Source organism: Malus sylvestris, chromosome 14 (genome assembly GCF_916048215.2).
Source record: "Malus sylvestris chromosome 14, drMalSylv7.2, whole genome shotgun sequence".
NCBI lineage: Eukaryota > Viridiplantae > Streptophyta > Magnoliopsida > Rosales > Rosaceae > Malus > Malus sylvestris.
The window spans coordinates 280,741-303,571 of record NC_062273.1 but is presented as its reverse complement, the minus strand read 5'-3'; the positions used below and the strand labels follow the sequence as shown (position 1 = coordinate 303,571).

The window sequence follows — 22,831 nt, the reverse complement described above, 5'->3', positions numbered from 1 at the left end:
ATCGGCTGATTCTACGGCTCTAGTGTTGTTTATCCAAACTGAAGATGTGTTGGCGGAAAAAGAAAATAAAAATCTCAAAGTGTTTGAGAGGTTTGTGTAGGGTAATTTGTGTGTTGAATTGGAGGGGACTTGAATGTACACTCCCTCCTCTATTTATAGTAGCGAAACCCTTCATAGCTAGGCCAAAAAATCATACTCGGATTAGAACTTCTCAACCTAATCTGATTAGGTTTCGGCCAACCCTTCATACCACACGAGATTAAGGCGACTTTGATTATGATAACGGTACAGGCTTTAATGTGATCGACAACCGTGTTTGGAGTTGTAAGCCACTGCCACCTGGGGGAGGGTGAGTGGATTAACATAAGAGTTTACTGAACGAGCGTGAGATCAGGACATATTCTGCTTTCTAGTCCTGGAACTCTCAATCATATATAAAAAGATATTACATCCTGCTTGCCTGAGCTACTTGTTATGTAATTGATCTAAATTAATAGCTAGGTGAATATCTTTGTACTGCAACTTATTCCATTCAGCTCGATTGAACAATACGTTTGCAGCACGCTATTGTGCTCTGTCTATCCTTTGGTATGAAGCTGAAATTGCAGTGTTTTTATCCCTTTGATTCACCCACTGTAAGCCTACTTAGCTCCAACTGAAGCCATTCAAGTCAAACTGTCTGCAACTTGAAGAAGCATCATTATCATCATGAGCATTTAGGTCTAGCTTTGCTGCAAAGTAAGGCACTGATCTGTATCCTTGAGAAACTTTCGCACCCTTGACTTTAGCTGAATCAGCCCTGCTGCTGTTCGTACGTTCTAAAAAGCTGTCATCTGAGTCTCTTCCTTTGCTATCGATATTCCATCTTTCTCCTTGTAGTCCAATGCTCATGGATAAGTCACTAGACCTTGTTTCTGCAGCAGGGAACATTCTTTTTTCTGCATCTTTACTTATGGAGGAAATAAACATGTTATTCTCCTTCATATCTTCACACCAATTAAGTTGACTAGTGTTTTGGAGCATTGGCGGCTGCGCTCGTTCTGTATCTTTTTGTTCCAGGACTGCTGTCACCCTGCCATTGTAATTTGGTCTTAGAGGCACTCCACTGCTGTGTATCTGATCTTGGTCCTTTTTCGATCCTTCGCAAAAAGTTAGGCAGCTGTCCATTGAGCAATCTGCGGGCTGCTGGTTCATTTGCGTTTGCTGAGGGCACAATCCCTGTAATTCTTTGAGCTCTGTGAAGGAAGAGTTCAAGCATTGGGTGGATACTGTGGACACCAGCTCAGAGAGTTGAACTTGGGCAGCTTCAAGTCCTACTGTACCTAAGTTTTGTCGTCCTAGCGTCTCCTGGGCTTTCTCCAGCACAGACTGCAGGTATTTTCCTTGAGACTCTATACGAAGTTGCAAGTGCCGCTGAACCTGGTTTTCAGTCGGAACAAATTGTAAGAATAACGCTGCTATAATGGGAAAGAGTTTATGCTCTACTGAGTGATGCCAAGAGCATGCCCTTACCTCAAGTTGCTCGTGTAGCCTTCTCTGGACTTCAATTTGCATCTCTAGTGTTTCACTTATATGTAAGCCTCTGGAATTAAATAAGAATTGCCACTGTGAGCCTAAATCTCATACATATTGAGGTAATTATAAGATGATAAATAAATGAAAAATTAACAGAAGATCAAGCGGGTAAATGAGTGGCAGCAGCCAGCTTACTTGTTTGATTGGGGTGCAATGCCAGTGCTCATAGTGCTCATCTGACTTCCATTTGCTTCAGATATTAATCTTTCTCCTGCCACTGAAACTGGAACTGGACCTGTACATATACAATATCATGGTCCAAACTATTAACAATGTTAAATTAAATTGGCTGTAAATTAAGTGTAAACCAATCAAAGTACATATATCTTAAGAGGAGGAATTGAACAAATGATTAGTCTCCTCTGCTTACCAATTTTGGTGAGGCTACTAGTAACATGCCCTCCATGCAGATTCTTGCTAAGCCTGTACTTCTGTTTGACAAAAACCCAAAAATAACTGGCTTAAAATTGATTTCAATTATAATGGCTGGACTAAAATTGGTTTCACTCTGTTGCTTGGAGCTGAAGAAAATGAAACTAATGCTTGAATACTTGATTGTTGCATTTTCCTTTTTAAAATGGCCAATTAAATTGCAATTTAATTAATTAGAACTAAATGGAGATTTTGAAATCATTTGAACTTAATGGTTGTAGAAAAACATTGAAGTAAAGTACCTGAAGATGACTCTTTAAGTGGTATAATGTAAGGCCTGGAATCCCCATAAGTTTCATAACTGTTTTTGGAGTGGCCTCTGCATAACATTGGAAATCATCATAACTTTATTAATTAAGTGAAATTAATATAATGATCAGCTCAGCTCTCAGCTCTCAGCTGGGAGCTAGCTAGGGAGAGTATATACACACACATATACAGTATTAGTAAGTAAATAGAGTGGTACTCACTATCTGCTCCTCCAAGCTGATTAACTGCCTCAATAAATCGCTCGTGTAGATCGGGGGTCCATTTGAGTCTAGGCTTGGCATCGGTTGAGAGGACAAGGCCTGAATCTCCTGCGGGGCTATTTTGGTCACCTTGCTGTAGAAACAAATGCCTTTCAGAAGAGATGTTAGGCATCGATATTCTGCTTGAAGAAGCAGAAGAAGAGTGGATGATCTTCTTTCCTTGGTGTTGGTGTTGGTGTTGGTGCTGCTGCTGATGATGGTACATCATTTGTATATATAAAAAAATATTATTCTGCCTTCAACAATCAAAACTTAGTCTCTCTTTTTGCTTCTTCTTTCTTCGATCTCCTGGATATATATATCTGTGTATTTCTCACAGAAAAAAGAGTTCGGTGAAGATGGCTTTTATAAGGCAAGCGAAATTGGTTTGTGGGCTATGAATGATATGAGGGGAATGGCATGGCAATATGATATATATGGCATAGAAGAAGAATCTCAAGTGAAAACTAACTCATCAACCAATCCAATATTCACAGCCACATCCAGCAACTTTTTCCTTTCCCTTTTTATGCTTATAATTGTGTGGGAAGTGTGATTGTGGACCATGCAATGTATGTACCCATTTGAATTTCTTGATGGTACCACAATAGATTGGCTCACATGTAAAGCTCAACAGTCACACATGTTCTACGCCATTCAATTCGTGGTCCACGTGTTTGACTTGAAAAATCCATCACACGCGAGGGACATGTGAGGATATGAAGTTAAAAAAATCTCACATTGATAAAAGATGAAACCTTATATGTGTTTATAAGTAATTAAGCTAGTTCTTATATTGGCAATATTGGTTTTATGGTTGAACTTCAACTTTCTTCATAGCCTAACATTAATTATTTCCATTTTCTTAGACTACGAGTGACTTAACTTAATCACTCTCCCTTAGTTACATGTAAATCGTAATGCTTAATTTGTATTATTAGATGATTTAAGCACGTGTATACCAAAATATATTGATCATCCACCATTTCTTTTTTTATCTATATTTTCTTTGTGCGCGCGCGCGGGTTATTCCGTATTCGTATCCATTCTCGTGCTCGTGCTGGCAATGCCAAAGCTGCTGGGAATCTCATTCCCTCATTTTAGAGATGAGGAGAATCCAATCCCACCATACATGGCCTCCAAAGGCCCCCTTCACCTCTCAAGTCCTCAACCGGAAGATTCTTAGAATTTCCATATCTTTAGTAGTACAGATACTTGTAATCGATCCTTCACCATCGCGTCATTTGTCTTGACTGCTCTCGACTCTTGGGGGTAGTTTTTGTTTGTGTGAGCGGCGTGCGTGTGATTTTTAGGACTCGTCACTTGGAGAGGAGTTTGTTTCTCCCGTTGTGAATGTGTGCATGATATATAAGTAGGGGTGGGTTTGGTACGGTTACCGTACCAAAACCCTCGTACCAATTACCGTACCGAATTTTCGGTTTGATAAAATCTATTACCATTACCATACCAAACTTTCGGTATACCGAAGTTCGGTATTGCCAAATGTTCGGTTGGCATTGTATGGCAATGGTAATTGCCACTTTGTTTTGGGACAAAATTTGTTTTTGCTTTTTTAACCCAATTCAAGGGCAAAACTTTTTTATTGTACCTTTATCTCATACATTGTAGCCTAAATTCATCTATTATTCATCATTTACAATTCACACACACAATAATTCAAATGATGCATCAAGATTCATGATGAAAATTAAGCTTACAATCCAAATAGAAGTTACGAACCAAAACAAATAGAAGTTTCCCCCATGCTAAAGATCTTCTCTATCCTCCATTGGTTCAAACACACATCTAGAACGTTCCCAATGTCTTCTCCCTTATGACCCGTGATCTTTATGAAGTTTATGATCCGTTTGTGCAACTTTCATTCACTATCCATGAAGTGAGCGGTGACTACCATGTAGTTAATGTTTTGTACCGATGTCCAAGTATCGGTTGTGATACTTACCTTTTGATTATGCATTGCTTCAAATAACTTAGACTTCTCCAACACATATAAATCCCACACATTGGCCGCAATCTTCTTCCTATTTGGAATCTTGAACCGAGGTTGAGCCTCTTTCATCATATCAAATTATTAGAATATTATAAATATGTGTTATATAATTATATATTATATAATTTATAAATTATATATTATATTATATGTTCGGTACGGTAAGGTAATACCGTGGTAATGATATCCATTACCAATACCGTACCAAGAAATTTCGGTACGGTACAATACCGTACCATTACCGATTGGCACAAAAAATTTGGCACAAAATCGGTATGGCACGGTTGGTAATTCGGTTGGCACGGCAATTTGGCAAAAAAATCCACCCCTATATATAAGTACTATTACTTGGCTGCGTGATGGATCAGCATGTTATATAAATACTATTACTTGAGACACAAATCAAACAAGGTTTTGGTAATTATTTCTGGAGTATTTTGGGGAGGTAGATTCTGTTGACTGGAGCACCTATATATGACCTAGCTAGCTAACAACAACAAAAAAAAAAAAAACCAATGAAAAAATTGGGAGGGAAGTTAGAGATATTGAGATGCTGCTCCTCCTGTCCTGCTTGGGGCACGCAGATATTCATTTTTCATAGGCAGGCAGGCAGGCAGGGAATAGAATAAATTAAGGAATGCATTCCATTTTGTCTCCTTGAGTAAGTTTGGCACTAATTCAGCAGAGCAGCCCGCAACGTATATTAGTATAAAATAAAATATGAGGTGGGACCCAGCCCAAGCCAACCCAAATTCCCTAGCTTCTTTCTTCAATTGGCAATGGCATAAAACACCGGGACCCTTGTGACAGGAACATACATCACATGTTTTAATAGAAGTGGTGAGAAATTTTATTTTTTAAGTTATTAACTTTTTAGTACATATATCACATCATTTGTATAATGACATATGATGTATAACTCTGTGTACCGATCACACTGAAAAATCCCTCTCAATGAAGAATCCTAAGCAACCGGGACCGACAAATGGGAAACAAGGAAAGAAAGAAGAGATTTCTTGTATTTGCCTCTATATTTGCATTCTCATCTGGATGGACTCTGATTCAAATCAAAAGAGTCAATTTCATTTCTCACTTCCACAATCCACACCCACCCGCAGGTGATCAGGCCCAAATTGATTTAGATCATCATTAGCTAGGCACTTTCACAATTATAACAACATCTTCTTCTTTTATTACCGTAATTTAGGCATCTTTTTCTTCCAAGTAACCTTTTTCTTCCCCAACTCAGTTGTTGTAATCATCAATCAAATCTTCTTAAACCATCAAGCAATCGTACGTAAGTCTTTATCAATGAACCTCATTTGAGTGGTCAAAACTATAAAAATCTACAAATTAAAATGGACTAAAAGTCTTAACATTAATGTTCAAATTTTGCCTATTCTCACCCCAAGGAAAATAAAATGTGACAACAAACACACAATGAACATTGTGAAAGTATTTCTACATCGCGCGTCAAATTATTGTTTATTTTATTTTATTTTATTTCTTCTTTTACAATGTTCAATTTATAACCGATGAATTTGATGACTTAAACTTGAGAATCAGATTGTTGAGTCCATTCCAAATGTTTTCCATGATCCTCTCCGAAGGATACATTAATATTTAGGCCATATCTGGTTTTCCTAAGCAATGTGGTTGTTCTTTAAACATTATATTGCACAACGAGCCAACGAATTTATATGAACTCATAATTATTCACCACCATATAACATGTACGTGCGTACACAATATTTAATATACGTCCACTAGTCTACACATGCATGCATATAGCAGATTTTGTGCCCAACTTCATCGAAACAATTGAAGATATTTTAGTAACTGCCTAAATGCAGTATAATATTCTCTGATTTTCTTATTCATGAGGGTTATATACAATTAACAGGCCATGCAGATAAACCACCACATAATGGCGTAGTGGTTGGGGTGGATTCTAAGCCCGTATTCTATATGGTTTGTTTTGTCATTAATTTATGGTGTTATTGAATCACACGATATAATGGTCAGAGAGAGACTAAAATATCTCTGAAAGTCTTTGCGACCCCTAGAAGGATGGATTGTCATGGCTTTGCCACCAACTGATTCCTTTTTTTTTTAGAAAAAAAAAAAGCTATGCACATATGTGTCAAGTGTATGTGAATTATGCTTATGCTGTTTTATTTGATGGTGCTCAAGGAATTAGGTCTGGTGATCATTGATCTGTAATTAAACGCTACATTATAAAAATATACAAGAAAGAATATTGGCTAGTACTTATATGATCAACAGCTATTGATCAGGAATAAATTCGTAAGTATATAATTAAGTTATGGAGACTAGATCTCTGTAAAACCACCATTAAACCCACACCATACATCACAATTAATAAATTTATTTATTGACCTAGCTAAGCTAGCCATGACTATGATAAACATTTGGAATACGGAATACTTAACACAAGGACTTGCTCAAATTAATACATTTAGAATATGTACAATAAAGGCTCATCAGTTTAGAGATTTTTTTTTTCTTTTGAAAAAGAAGCGGCATAATTTCAGGGAAAAAAAAAACCAGGTTAATATGCATGCATTGACGAGACGAGTCTTAATAATTATTAAGACTTGTTATATAATTATTTCATATAGGCCTAAACAATATCGTGTAGAAATATGAAACAAGTTCTCGTTTTCGTGTATATTTTTTTTCTTCCGAACAATCGTTTTCATGTATGTTAGGCATTGTCGCATATGTTAAAATAGGTAGAAATATTTAAGATTTTTAATTTATCACTAGGCAGATAAATCATAAATGTAATTAACCCTAACTGCGGCTATAACTACCTATGTAACTAATTATTCCAATCTCAAAAACAGAAGAATAATATTCTCCTCAAGCAGGAAATGAATGTTATTCGTTGCTCTAGAAAAGCAAGAAGTATGTTGTTGATTGTACTTGCATATTTCCCTTTTGTTTTACGGGATTTGATAATAGTAATACTTTATTTTGGAGTTTGGATGGGACGAAGACAAGACGAAGCTCCTCATGATCTGAAAAGGAGAAGATTATATAAAAATATATATAGTGGAAGGGAATCAAATCAATTGTAGTAGTTATATCAAATGGCCGGGCTGAAACTGAAAGGGCGCACACACGCGTAGAAGCTTATTGGTTGGTTGTGAGTTGTTGACCATGGAATGCTCGCTGCAACTGAATGGGCATAGAAATTAGAAAGTGATCAGAGAAATGACCACGGAATGTTATTCCTTGCGGAAGAAAGTAAAAAGTTTTTTTATAAAAAAAAAAGATTCTAGGGAATGGGAATGTGGAATCTAAACTCAACCAAAGCCAAGGAAAGGAGGAAGTATAACTAAGGTCATATTATATATTCTCAAGTCAAGAATCCGGTTGTTCTTCTCCCACCAAAACCACAAAAAATGGGTTCCTCATTCCCACTAATTCCCACTTCCTACTTCCCACTCCCCACTTCCCACCCAGCTGTGCTGTTTCAACACTAATCTAATATCATACTATACATGTGTGTTGTGTATAACGTCCATGCATGCACGTACGTAACTAGTCTTAATTACGATAGTAATTAATTTGTTAAGTGTCATTGTAAGAGAAGAGAATATTTCCATTAACGTTAGAGCTTGCTTAAGTTTTCTGAAATTGATTAGATTGTTTTTCTACTTGCAAGTTCATATCCCTATATATTGTGGTACTCGTTATTATCATTATCATTAATTAGAATATGTAAAACTATGACTCATTCTTTTTATATGGTGCAATGTTAAACCCTATATATAATACGGTGCAACGTTTACAATATATATACATAGCGTTTAACAAAATCCATACGTGGAAGGAATCTAAAATAATTACACTATAAAATTACATTCTTTTCAGATTAACTAAATCTATTATAGCAGTGAATAACGAATTAATTGTCATTATAATGTTCGTCAACATTATTAATTACTAGCTATGTTTTTTCAATGTGTTTGTCACAATGATGTGGCATTACCAATACATTCATATTGTAACACGTGAATTCATTTATTTACACTATAATGTGGTCTAAGTCAATGACATACAATGTTGAGTTTATCCGTATTATACATTGTGAAAATTAGTAACACCATAGTCAAATTCAAAAAAAATTCTTCAACTCATTCTTAAACTCGTGCCAAATATTTTTACGAATGATAACTACGTAGGACTTTAGAAGTAAAACATGAACTGTATGTTTTTAATTTAAACAGCGAGTTAAATATTTACCCTCTGGTAAAATTGTCTTGCTCTTAGCGTTTTTGTTGATTAAGTACTTTTTAGTCTATATATAGCTAGGGGGAGTCTGCTAAAGTGCATGATTTCTATCTTGAAGTACTTTTTTTGGTCTATGTACAATTCCTTGATTTGAGCTATAGATAAGTTAGCTAAAGTAATATGTTTCTCTCTTTGCATCCAAGTTTGAATCTCTTTTCCTTAATTTAGATAAATCTTATATAAAATATCTCATCATTTGTCAAATAAAAAAAGTACCAACAATGTAACAATCCATCCCTAATTTTACTGTTTTATTAATTTTAAAAGTGTGAATTTATGAAAATGATCTTAGAGGCGAAATCGTAGACTTTCGTTGACCTTCGTATTGTGAGACGTATAACCTATTATGTTAGCATATCCTTCTAATACTCATTGTTATGAATGCGTAGGCGTGAACGGAATTACATTCGGAGTTCAGACGACATTTTTACGAAATTCGAAATGTTAGGGGTATTTCGGTGATTTTACGTTTCGCAAGATATTTCCAATTTTGTCTCTTTTGGCCTTGTTATGTGAGCCACTAGGGCCCACATATGTTTCCTTGTTCCCCGGACCCCTCTCCCCGTGACTTTGTTCCTCTCCCTTCTCTCTCTCTCCCCCCTTATCTTTCCCTGTAACTCTCTGTGTGGACTAAACGCGCGCGCACACATACACAACAACGACAACACCTCCACCATCACTGGTTCTCACTCCAGCAAACACCACCACCCTCATAACCTTCCCATCATGAACCCAGATCGGCCGAGGTCCCTCATTCCCTTTCTCTTGCTGCATAGTGAAACCGTCACTGTTTAAGGTTTTCTCTGGCGAATCATCGTCGTTTTCGACAAAGGTAAGCCTCGAAAATCCTTTGAAACCTAGTAGATGTGTTTTGGTGAACCTTTAGAGTAGTTTTGAGAAGTTTTGGTGGCTTTTGGACGCATAAATACCTTGGGGAAAGCCTTTCCCAATTTTTCAGTGAGGGGACCTCTTTTTGCAGGCATTTTCTGACCAACTCTGGCCATGCTCAGTCTCTTTTTGGTGCGAATCACTTTCCCTCGTGTCAAGCTTCATTTTGGCTTTTGAATATTCGAAAATGGTTGAGAAACGAGCTAGAACAGAGCTCTAGAAGTCGAGCCCAAAAATTGGCCAATTTCAGTCCTCGTGAAGAAGGTGAGTACACCTGTACTCACAGGAGCATGATGTTGTGCGTGGTGCACACGCCTCCTCATATGTACTATGCTCTGTCGCGGTGGCGACTTTCCTTGCCAACTTTTCGGCGACTCAACTCGATGTGTGGCGGCGCTTGCGGTGGCACGTGGCCTCTTAGGCCGCCATTCTGGGGAGCCGCGTGGAGAAAACTGAGGTCCCTCCTTAGGTTTTTTGACGTCACGAATCCGAATACGACGTTTGTTTTCTCAAATTCAATCGTTTTAATAAGGTTTTATTAATTGGTCCTTTTATGTGCTTGGGTACGTTTGTTAGGGCGTCACAGTCCTTTCTAGTTTGCACGGCTCTTCGACGATGAAGTATCTGCGAGTGGACCTCTTCTCAAATTGCATGATTTTATTAAAAATACTAGGCTTGCATTCATGAAAAGCATGATTTCATATGATTTTACGTTTCATGAAATATATTTATAATTTATTGAACTTATGTTTTATGAAATGTTATGAATTATTGGATTTACGCTTTATGAAATATTATGGATTCGTGAATATAGTTTATGATAATGATTTGAGCTAGAATGCTCCTATGGTTTTATGATATTATGTTTCGAGCTTTTGACCTTCGATGATTTATGCGAAATATTTGGTTTATGATACGATGCTTTGAGCTTTTGAGCTCCAAGGATTTGATATGAAAAAATGTGATTTATGTTTTATGTGCTTATTTAGTTTTTAATCATACAACACATACACACAACACGAGTATGTATCTGTCTATGGCCATAGGGCACAGTTGATGTGTAGTGAGATATTTTATGACATACTCCCAGCTTCATTGGCGAAACCAGTGTCAGACAACTTTACTAACCACAACTAGTGTTGGTGTGTTATGTACATTTTCTTTTCTGGCGTAACTCAGAGTCGTACAACTTCACCTTCAGGTAAAAGGGCCTGCCATGTTTCTTCACTGTCGTACAGCTTCACCCTTGGGTGATGGATATGCCTTCAGGCAACTATGATACCCCTAGTTAAGTACATTATTTTTTGATTTACGAAGGTTTAATGGATTTATCTTCGAGCGACTATGTTACTGAGCACTATTTTATGTATACATGTTTTGCGAATGTTTTATGGCATGCTAGGGTTTTCGAAAAACCTATTACAAATTATGCTATATAGTGTTTTCAAAACAAGGGGTTAGCATGATCAGAAGAAAAGTGGGTTTAATTATTATTTATATTAAATTGGTCCACTCAAACTTTGTTTTGCGCCTTCTTCAGGACTTAGAATCGAGGCGTATGTTCTCGGCGTTGAGGCACCCTCGTATCAATATCTTCGAGTTCTCTCGATGTAGGACCCCTTTAGTTGCAATCGTACCTTTTTATAATATTCCTTTTGCAATATTCTTGGTTAGTTGTATGCTTTAAACACGTTCCCGCATTTGCATATTTCATTATATTTAAATTTACATATTTTACTTGCTTTCTTTCTTCATAACTTGCATGCATGTTAAAATGGTCATCGGGTGTCGGCCAACATGTGCCCATCCTAATGTTTGGAGGATATCGGGATCGGGGTGTGTCAAACAACACCTCCCAATCATTTATATAAATAAGGGAAAGCTTATTGTCTTACATCTTATTCGAGTCTGAATTACATATAATTGGAGTTCTCTTCAAAGTTCAAACTTCTTTCTTTTGGTTCAATATCTAGTACTTTTGAAGTTGGCTTTATTCGATTGTATCTTCCAACAAAACTATCCTATTCGTGTTGGAAGACAAAAATATCGATCGTTGCAGATTAAGAATATGATTCCAACCAAATTAAAGACTGCTGATGGGCTTGCTGGAGATAGGTTTGCAATTATGCACCTTTCTTGATTAACAAACTTAATTTATTAAGGGGATTCCGATTTTTGTTGCATGCGCTCATGCGCATCTCCGTTGTCGTCAATCAATTAATACAATAATGTTGCACTTGCGCATAGAATTTGTGTGTGTATAAACACGTATATACAAAAAAGAAAAGTGGCCTACGATTACAATTATGTGAACTAAGAATTTGAGACAGTACAACTCATCTTCCATGCATATTAAATCTGTTGGCAGTTTTATATTTAATGTATTATTGTAAATCTCGTATTAGTAGAAACTTCCTTATTGTTAGGAAATTCTTTGTAACCCTAATCAACTATGAAACTTGTATATATATTCTCTCCCTGAGAGAAGAATACAATACAATTATTCAAACTCTTTAAACACTTTTACATTTTATTTTGGTATCATAGTCGGTTGCCCTGCGTGTGAAGCCAAACCATGCGTGCTCTATGTCATCCGATTTGTGTTATCACATGTTAGACTTGAAAATTCGCCACACGTAGACGTTTTGAGAGTATGAATCCCACATCGAATAAACAAGAGACCTTGCATATGCTTATAAGTAATTAGGCTACGCCCCCTATCACAAATTGATTTTATTGTGGAACCCCAACTTTCTTCAAGGTATATAGACATGGCTCATGGTATTTATCAGTCAATCAAGTTACCGAATTTGTATTGTACTAATGTTAACATTTTTTTTGTTTACTTCAAGATATTTGGACTAAAAGATAATTGGGGTACTAAGAGAAAAGGGTTGTATTATGTCGACAATTTGGCACCGGGCAGGGTCAATCAAGTGAGTAGTGGAAATGGTTACAAAGTTAAGAAGATTTTGTTATGGCTCTGATTTATAGTGTCATGTATGTACTCGGTACTTTAGCAAAGAGTCGCAGAACTATTTATCCTTTGAGTTACACTAAAAGAACTGTTCATTTTGAATTAGTACATACATTCTGATGCGTGAGGTCTTCCTCTTGTTTCAACTCGGCAAGGAATTTGATGGTTTGTATTATTGTGGATGACTTGGTTTTATACAATGAAACACAAGAGCGAATGTTACTACTATTGTCAAGAATTTTCACTAGATGATTCAAATTTAGTTTTCGCTTACTATTAAGATGATTCACTCCGATAATGGGGATGATATGATAATACCGAATTGTCTCACCTTTTTGAAGAGCAAGATATCCTACATGAAACTACTTGTCCTTAAACTTCCCAACAAAATAGGATGGCTGAACGGAAAAATTGACATATTCTTGATACGGAAATGACACTTCTCATTGAAGCGACTGCTCCACAATCTTACTAGGCCGATGCAGTTACATATGTCGTTTACCTGATCAACCAAATGCCTTACAAAGTGCTTGATTTTCGCACTCCTCTAACGGTGTTAGCAGATCATGTTTCATTTATATTTTCTCTCAGTTTCACCCTACACATTTTTAGGTGTGTGGCGTATGTGCGCTACACAAGAATCAACGCTCCAAATCCTTGTGCAGTGAAATGCGCGTTTCAAGGCTTTGCTCCACAACAGAAGCATGTCGGTGCTACTATCATTCATTTAGTAGACTCTTTGTAACAATAGATGCTACATTCTCTCAATCAGAGATTTTTTTTATCTTTTGATGAACCAAATCATGTCCTTCAAGAGAAGACAACTTATGAATGAACGATTTGGTATGCATCATCGGGGTTAGAAGAAACAACTACCGAACAACAATCGGCTGCCGAACAACAGCCGGCCAAACAACAGTCGACAGAATAGCAGCACGCTGTCGAACAACAACTTGATCAATTCCTTATATCTGCCGAACAATCAGCTCTTGCGTTAACTTCCCATTCTGACCAGCTTGTACCGGCTCGTGATTCCATGGATATCCCCGATGTAAGTATTTCGGAACTAGAACATTATCTAATTTTGATGTTGTTGAGCGTGCTTATCAGTTGCCTAGAATCAAGGGAAATCACCAGTAAGATTTTCTCCATAAAGGGAAAGTTATAAGTATGATATTGCAAACTAGGTTATAAGTATGATATTGCAAACTATGTATCACCTAGGGACTTTTGCCACATTACCAATCCACGGTGAATCAAATGAAAGGAATAAAAATCCCGACAAAAGTTGAAGAAGCTTTGAAGGATTAGAAGTGGAAATAAGTTATGCAAGTAGAGATGGAAGCACTGCAGCAAAATGAGACTTGGAATATTGCATCACTGACAAAGGAGAAGAAAACAGTGAGATGCAAGTGGGTGTTTACTGTCAAACACAAAGCAGATGAGACCATTGATCGATATAAAATGAGATTGGTTGTCAAGGGGTATACACAGACCTATGACATATATCAAGAAACGTTTTTACCAGTTGCAAAATTGAATAACATCCGAGTTTTGTTATCTTTGTCAGCTAATTTCAATTGGCCATTGAGATAGTTTGATGTTAATTTTTTTTTTTTTTTTGTTTGGAGATTTAGAGGAAGATGTGTACATGAATATTTCGCCTGAATATGGACTGTAGGATACCTTTGGGAAGACGTGTTGACTTCCTAAAGTGCTTTATGGCCTGAATCAGTCATATTTGAGAGCTTGATTTGGGAGGTTTACACAACCCACGAGGAAGTATGGTTATTGATGAGCAAACTTTGATCATACCCTGTTTATCAAACGCAAGGATGGTAAGGTAACTTTGCTAATTATATATGTGGATGATATGGTTGTTACATGTGATGATACATAGGAAATTAAGAGACTTCGAGAATACTTAGCTTTCGAGCAGTTTTATTGTGATAACTAGGCGGCTCGAGAAATTATGAACAATCCAATTCAATATGATTGTACTAAGCATGTTGAGGTTGATCAACACTTCATCCAATAAAGTTGAACGTGAATTTGAGTCACATACCTCATGTGAAGTCGGAAGAGTAATTCGCATATGTTTTGACATGTGGTTTTTGTGAAAGCTTTTCATGATTCATTTGACAAGATAGGCTTATGAGATAGCTTCGCACCAACTTGAGAGAGAATGTTGATGTGGGTCACCAACTTTATATTTAATGTATTATTGTAATTCGGGTATAAGTAGGGATTTCGTTATTGTTAGCTGGGACTTCTTTGTAACACTAAAACACTTTTACATTTTATCTATCTAGCTAGAATACGAGCGCACCATGCCACACACACACACTGCATGTGTTCGTCATGATGATATTCATGTATGCATAGAGCAGCACGCTAATTAGTTATTCAGTTTTTGGTACTTCAGCCAAAAGTTAACTCCAAAACCATATACATACAAATGGTTGGATAAATGGTTGGTACTCTTCTTCCATTCCTAATTAAAAATGGTTCTATATATCGGAATATAGTGCAGAATCATAGTATAAAGTTTAATTGACACTTTCTCTTTTATTGATCAATTGAGTCAAGATGTCCATTTCTTGCATATATTCTCTACAGTATTTTCACCTGTTGGGGCAAACCAAGTTGTTGATTTTGGCTTTTGGTCCAACCGCATCTATCTTTCTTTGACCTTTTTCTTTTTTTTTTCTTTTTTCTTTTTTCTGTTCTTTCATCTTTAGCAAAAGAGATGATGTGTATATATGGTAAGTACAAATTAAAGGTATTATGTCCACTTCAGTTAAAAAGAAACAACTAATTAAGGATGATACTTACATTCAACCCATTAGCACGCCACTTATTCATCTTTGGCGATTATTGTATTTTCACTCTACAAAATTACATAATCGCATACGTTTATTTTCTTATCATCATGAAAAAATTCATTTTGAACGACGCTCGTTTAGTCATCACACTAGCTGCATAAGCCATTATCAGACTAGGTATGACACGAATAGATGAATCTCCCCACATGCCAATTTGTGTTTAGGATCAACTGGAGTACTTGTAGTCCAACAAGCAATTTTTGTTGACAAATCGAGGACCTACTTCTTCTCTTGAGATAAAACGTTGTCATATTATATGATCTAACAACTTCAGTCCCCAAACAATACTTGAACTCAACTAACGTTTTCATGATCCCTAAAAAAAGAGATGATATTTCAATGCAATGCTTTCACGATCCAAAAAAAAAGGAGCTAAAAATCATCAAAGGGTCAGAAAAATGAAGGATTTTTTCAATTACTAGGTATTCAAGAGGTATTTTACATGTCATAATACAAAAAGAAGCATATTTTTCTATGTCGCTCCACTTATTTTATGACAAGTAAAGTACTCGCTTGAATACTGGTTATTGGAAAAAAAAATTTGCAAAGTTTTGCCCCAAAGTGTTGTACCCACCATACAAGAACTCAAAGCCTAGTCCCAGCCAGCCCACTGAAATACTCAAGGCCCGGCCCCGTCCCAGTCGAGCTCAATTCTGCTGCGGCCAATTTCACAAGCCTAATTGATTGACATCTCCCTAAGTACCGTTTGGTACGTGGGATGGAACGGAACGGAACGGAGTGGGACGAGACGTTCCGTCCCATGTTTCATGCGCCTAAAACGGGTGGAACGCGCTGTTCCACATGATGGATTTTGGGTGAATTTTTGTTTCGCCTCACCCCCTCAAACGACTCGTTCCATATACGTGGAACATAAAATTATAACCTCTATGTCTCCTTCTTCTTCCTCCTTGTTTCCATCCAATGACATCTTTGCTTCCTTTCCGTTCCGTCCCGTTCTGTTCCGTTCCGTCCCGTTCCGTCCCGTCTCGTCCCGTCTCATCTGCATACCAAACGATACCTAAGGTACCGTTTAGTACGTGAGATGAGACTTTACACACTAGGACGGAACACGCTCGTCCCACATTTGATGCGCAAAAGACAATGCCACAATGGGACGCGCTGTCCCACGAAACGAAATTTGGGGGTTTTCCGTTCCACCTCTACCTTGGGAACGACTCGTTCCACCCGTGGAGCACACAATTATAAAATTTTAAAACAAAAATACCCCTCATTTTTTTAATATTTACACCATCTAAATCATAAACAGACCCTAAAATTCTATCTAATCTTCTTTCCATCTTTCTCTGCCGCTGCCTTCTTTCTCCCAGTTCTCTCGCAACCTTCCTCCTCATCCTCTCCCTTAGCCTCTGTTTTCTCTTCTCCACGGAGTGGAACTCAAAGCTCTGCATCTCCAGGTTCCAGGTTCGATCTTGCTTTCTGTAGATCTTTGATTTTTTTTATTTTTTTTTTGGGTTTTACTTTTTCGTTTTCTTGATTTTTCCATGGAAAATAGGATGATTATGAGAAAATAAGTTAGTTTTGTTGGTTTCACTAGTTTAACTTGTGCTTGGGAATTGTATTTGATAAGTGGTCTGTTTGTGGTTTGCGTTCCTGAACCTGGCTCAAAATGTGGTTTGTCTAATCTGGTCATATATAAGTTCCAATCTTTCTGAAAAATCTTGAATTTCTTGTATTGTGGATTGATTTGAGCTGAAAAAATGAATTGGACGATAATATTGTCATGTGGTTTTCTTTGAGTAGTGTTAAAGCTTTGGTCTAGCAGTAATGCTGGAGGAGCACCTATGCCGGGATTACTAATACGATTGGACCCGCTATGGGGATCGAAGCGTTGAATTATATCAGTTATCCGGCTCAGGTTTGCTTTCCAATTTAGGGTTTGATCAATCGTATTCAGTAGACTAAATGAGCAGCATTAGAGACCATATAGTAATGGTTATAGGAAGAAGTGATGGTATTGTGTCCTAGGTCTAGTTTGTTTGATTTGAGTTTCTTAAGGATCTAATTGGCGAGGAAGCAAATGATTGTCATATATGTTATGGGGTTGTTCATTTCCTCTGGATAAAAATCATTGGCATAAAAATGGTTTAGGACCGATCCCATCATTTTGGATAAGTGGTTAGTTGAGTTGAGTGTCAGTTGGATGGTTATATAGTAACTAATTCTCAGCATTGCTGGATTGGGTGTAGAGTGCAAGGACCTTCGGCTTCGGGAACTTCTTTTAGTATGTTAATTCTAGGTTCTGTATTTTTGAAAGATTTTGCAGAATTGTATTTTAGTATGATTTCTTGACATTTTCTTATCCATATTCCATGTTAATTGTGACACCCTGGGCATTTGTGTGCTTCTTTGCATATTTGGAAATTCATGATACAAATCTTGTGGTAATAAATCTCTATCGACCTTTTCCATGGAGCGTTGTTTCTGAATATAATTATGGGGATTAAACGTCCTTAGTCCGACTCTTACTAACGAATACATGGTTACTACCTTTCAAATTTAATTTTACAGAGATTATACATGAAAAGAAGTGCGCAGAGCTTGTGAACCCGAACAATTCCGATTCCAGAGTCGCTTCTTTCTCTGGAGGTGGAGAAACCCCAAACACAGAGCTTGTGATCTTCCTTGTGATTATCGATTCGGCAAAGGCAACAACAAAAAAAACACAAAGTAAAACAAACGTGGCAGCACAGCATGACCCAACCCCGTGAGCAGAGCCATCTGAATATCTGATCGAGTCGGCGGCGACCCCGCTCCTCATTCAGAGTGGCAGGTAGAAATCTCAAATGTCGTCACCTTTCTGGTTGTATCTGATAGTTTGATTCTTGTACAGAAAATTAGCAATAGCTGGATTGAGGTTCAAATTTCTTTGATTTATTTTGTTTGAAAAGGGTTTATCTTACATTGCCGGTCCCAAGCCTAGATAAAGGAGGAGGGGGAGGTCGTCAGGTAGTCTACAGCCGGCACTCCTAGGTTACATCGAATCCTTATGATAAGGAATCCAGAACGAAATCCCTACTTAGTGGGAAAAGGCTTTGTTGCTGTTGTATTTTGTTTGAAAGGCCTGAGGAATCATCATGGACGGAGGCAGAAACATAACATATTTAATTTAGTGAATGATGAACTTTTTTACAGGCGTTCATTGTGAAGGAATATCTGGTGCCTGTTTAAATTCAAGAAGTCTGTCTATTAGAGAAAAAGAGCGATGGCCGATTCCAAACCTGAAACTAGTACTGGCATGAGATGCCATCATTGTGCAGGTCCTCTTTCTAAGAAGATGGAAACGAGCGAGTGGACTGTTGCACCTCTTATTAGGGATAGCTTTTCCATGGTATTCTTTTCCTTTTTTCTAATTTTATCTGCCTCCTGCATCTCAAATTCAATATATGGTCTATCGATTGTCGGTGAAATTTATTTCGGTTTTACGGTACAGATTGGGTCGGCTGTTGGTGGCACAGCAAGTGCTTTTTATGGATTCAACCATGGTAATCCATTATTCGTTTTCTTTTGTAAAAATTATTTGCATAAACTTCTTAAATGCTTTGACAAGGATTGTGCAATAAATTTTGCTTTTTGGCCTCTTCTTAGGCTTCAATGTCTATAATTTTGTTTCCGTTTTTCATTCTAATGTATGTGAAACATCCTTCTCTTATCGACCTGGTGGAGTGTTGAAAATAACTTAGCTCTCTTCTTACCTTGATGTAGTTATAGTGTTTTCTTTATTTATTCTGTTGGCATAGGATAGGATGGACATCATCCTCGTTAAATGTTTCCCTCCTTAGCTTGTTTCCTAATACCTTTGTTATTTTGTCTCTTGGTGCAGTGATGCCTATTGTTCGAAGATGGGTAAAAGGACCTATGTGGTTGCATTTTTTTGTTGGTGTAAGTTCTTTAATGTTTTACAAGTTATCCCACTGCATATAACTAAGGATGAAAATGCCAGCAGTAGAAATAAAAGTAACTCAGATTATTTAAACTTCAAAAGTTTCTAATTGTTAAATAGATTTCAAATTAAACTTTGGAAATGCTAAACCAATTGTTGACGCCTCAAATGAACATGCTAGGTGTCATAAAATTGTACATCCATGATCAACATATGCATGTAGAGTGTGAAATAGTGTGCTTGCTGACATGATTTTCTTGTGGTTTCTTTTTGCCAAACCATTAGAACTAGAGGTTGAGGATAAAGTTTAATTTTGAAAGAGAAATAGGTGGCCTCTTAGTTGCAGTCTCTGACCTTACATTTTTTTTGTTGGTGTTCTATGTGTGAATATAATGCTATCCTTTGGGAGGGTTTTCTTATGGGAATGAAAAGTCCTAATTTGTGTTCTTGAGCATTCGATCTTGTGTATTTCGTCCTTCTGGATCACAATGAGATTTTCTTTTTGACTTAAGTCCCTGTTTGATCTTACTATTGGTTTTGTCATAAATTAGATTTCCTTATGAGAAAAATCATCTTGTTCGTAATTAGAATGTAGGAAGCCATGTTTACCTTCTAGATTTCACGGACATCTTGTCCCAATTTCGAGACATAATTGACTTCCCGCCACGAGTCAATAAAATCGAGCACATCTCCCTAACAAAGAGGTTTCTGGTGCTTCTATTGAAAATTACACTTCACCTTCATGACAAAAGTATTTGTGGAAGTAGGTTTGGTAGCACTTATATCCCTCTTGAGAGGTACATTTGCCACAAAACGTATGCACTTGGTTAGCTAGGATATAAATTGTGATGTTTGATAAAGGTACTATTTGATTGAAAAAAAAACACAATAAAACAATGAGAGAAGAAGAGAGGGAGGAGGGAGGAGGGAGGAGGAAGGGGGTGGGGGTGGGGAATGAGTGTTCAAGTGGACAAGAATATAACTAATGCATCCAAATTGTATTTGTCACATCTCAAGGTTTTTCTTTCTTTCACTTTGACCAGATCAAGGAATGTTTTTGTCAGAGGCTATTTTTGACGTCTTAGTTTCAGTACACATTGTTGTTTTATGCTCGATCAAATGAACTGTTCAAACTTATATAGTTACAGTATTTATGGTTATATATTGATGTCAACATAGAAAATAGTACATTGTGTTAGTTGGGTTTCATGCCAAATTGTGAAGTGGACCCAAACGAGTGGATAGCACTGTATTAAGTTACTAATTAGCATATAAGTGCGTTGGTATATTATAATATATAGAACTATATGCGTGCGCACAAACGCTCACATTATCAGGTGATGAATATTTATCATGGTTAGGAAAACAAATAAGACTTTGCCAAGACTATATTTTATCAGATGGACATGGATTGGGTTTTATGCTCCTAAAACTTTGGAAGGATTGGATTGTTTCTGAAGTTTCTTTGTTGCACTATTTGTATCTGCTAATTTTTTCAATGGTTAGATTGAATAACACAGATCTCCCTTTTGCAACTGTAGGCTCCGCCTGTGATTGTATTCTCTTCAGCTTGTGCAGGTTTGGCAGGTCGGTGATTGTCTTGTTATATTATCCATGTTCATGAGATGTGAGCTATTTGATTAGTTTTCACTTTTGACCAATGTCTAGTGATTAAATTTTGTTAGGGAAAATATTTTTTGAAGACACCTTTCATGTGCAAATGTCTAGGTTTCTGAAACAGCGTGCCTCTTTGTCATCACATGTTTATTATTGAAGAACCAGTTGTGCAATTTAATCTTCAGGTAGTGATTTGATAGTGGTATAATGGTCGAGTTAGTACATCTGACATAGGCCAAAACAAAAATACTGAACTTACAAAAGAGACTAAAAGTTTTGCAGCTGTATGAGCCACAGCATAGTTTTGAAATTAGTTCTTGTCACTGGTGCAAGTTGAGATGGTGCTTTCAGATGTTGGATTAGTTTGAACTTTGAATTAATGTCTAGTCTAACAGGAAACAATAATACTGATGCAATGGCTGGTATAAACTATCCAGTGCATGTATAACATAGGTCTTATCTTACAGTTGTGCAAGTCCGTTTGACTGTCATCTAATGATGCCCTTTGGAAAATTTACAGGGGGTGCCGTTCCAGCGTTGGCCCAACTTGCTTCTTCATCTTATCGTGCAGTGGTCTCACCGTCCTCGTTGCCTCCAACTTGTCAAGATGAGAAGATGCACAAGTCCAGAACTTCCTCGATTCTGTAAAGCTGTATAGTTTTACGAACGCAAAAGACATGTGAGAGAAACATCGAGGTTTGACCTGTGTAGTTGGCCACCAGATGAAGGTTCTGTCGGCTTGAGGCTGACACAAGTTTTGGTTATACAAAGTTGTGATGCAAACTATTGTTTGATAATTATTTATGCCGTCAATAAAATTGTCAGTTTCATAGTGAATTACTTTTTAGTTTCCTCAAACGCCGGTGCGTTTCTCTCCATCGTTCATGTACATGTTAATGCTAGTAGGTGCTGTTAATCAGGAAATACATACAAGGCCGAACACAGATTTATCCCAATGACGGTATCCGTAGGTATCATATTTTTTGCTTGGAAGAAATTACATGGTTGTCAATTTAATATTTATTATAAATGGCGCTCAACCGAGATTGTGGCAAGGCTGAGGAAATACCCTCCCTGTCCCGGTGTTTCTCTCTTCCCCTCTCACTCCGGATGAGGAGGAGTGAGATATACCGTATACGCCAAGCAACTAAGTTGTGAATTGAGGTTTGTACCCTTATGACTTTAGGAATAAGCACAATTAAGGTACTGGAGGATTAAGCTCCAATAATAGGATTTAATTTTCAGTTGATTAAAAAAAATGAAAAATTGAGGATGGGCTTAAACAGGAAGACGCGGGCTGCGTTTAGTTTTGGGCCGCCAAAGGTCGGTTGAGAAGGGGGCCGACTGCAAACAATCTCCTTTCAGGAATATATAAAAAGGGAGGAGAGAAACCCTAAGTGCTTCAACTACTTGATCTTATCTGAGCAGAGAGTGGGCATCGAATCGAGTGGCTGAGGCTGAGCCACCCGCCCTTCGGCCTCTCATCATAGTTTTAGGGTTTTAGGGCCGATGGCGGCTCTGGACCGTCACTGGCTGGTTTGGTGCCCCTAACCCTCCTGCAGTGAAGACTGCCCGCAGTCAGAGCCCTCTAAAATTCATTTCATACGATATTATATGGGGGCAGTGAAGGCTCAGCGGGCTCACCCCCATCCCCATCCCCATCCCCATCCCAATCCCAACTATTTAATTTGATTTGTTCATTCAATAATGAGA

The 22,831-nt window shown here is 37.4% G+C and overlaps 2 protein-coding genes across 5 annotated transcripts; one reads left to right on the top strand and one right to left on the bottom strand.

Moving 5' to 3' along the window:
- Nucleotides 1-370: 370 nt before the first annotated feature.
- On the bottom strand, nt 371-2,903 carry LOC126598552 (myb-related protein 2-like). The gene is made up of 6 exons (XM_050264919.1): nt 2,478-2,903; nt 2,250-2,326; nt 1,946-2,006; nt 1,711-1,810; nt 1,513-1,582; nt 371-1,419 (listed from the first exon to the last, which is right to left on the bottom strand). Exons 1-6 carry the CDS (start codon nt 2,743-2,745, stop codon nt 646-648), a joined length of 1,350 nt encoding a protein of 449 aa, XP_050120876.1. The 5' UTR covers nt 2,746-2,903; the 3' UTR covers nt 371-645.
- Nucleotides 2,904-16,862: 13,959 nt separating this feature from the next.
- LOC126599657 (uncharacterized) lies at nt 16,863-21,955 on the top strand. Of its 4 annotated transcripts, none has more exons than XM_050266064.1 (8): nt 16,874-17,022; nt 17,362-17,476; nt 18,130-18,391; nt 18,754-18,949; nt 19,052-19,103; nt 19,442-19,500; nt 21,043-21,088; nt 21,639-21,955. In XM_050266064.1, the coding sequence occupies exons 4-8, from the start codon at nt 18,824-18,826 to the stop codon at nt 21,764-21,766; spliced, it is 411 nt and encodes a 136-aa protein (XP_050122021.1). In that variant the 5' UTR covers nt 16,874-17,022; nt 17,362-17,476; nt 18,130-18,391; nt 18,754-18,823; the 3' UTR covers nt 21,767-21,955. The 4 variants fall into 4 exon arrangements, with proteins under 4 accessions (XP_050122020.1, XP_050122023.1, XP_050122021.1 ...); XM_050266065.1 differs by lacking the exon at nt 16,874-17,022 and adding an exon at nt 17,201-17,257; XM_050266063.1 differs by lacking the exon at nt 17,362-17,476 and having other exon boundaries at nt 16,863-17,022.
- The last annotated feature ends 876 nt before the right edge of the window (nt 21,956-22,831 follow it).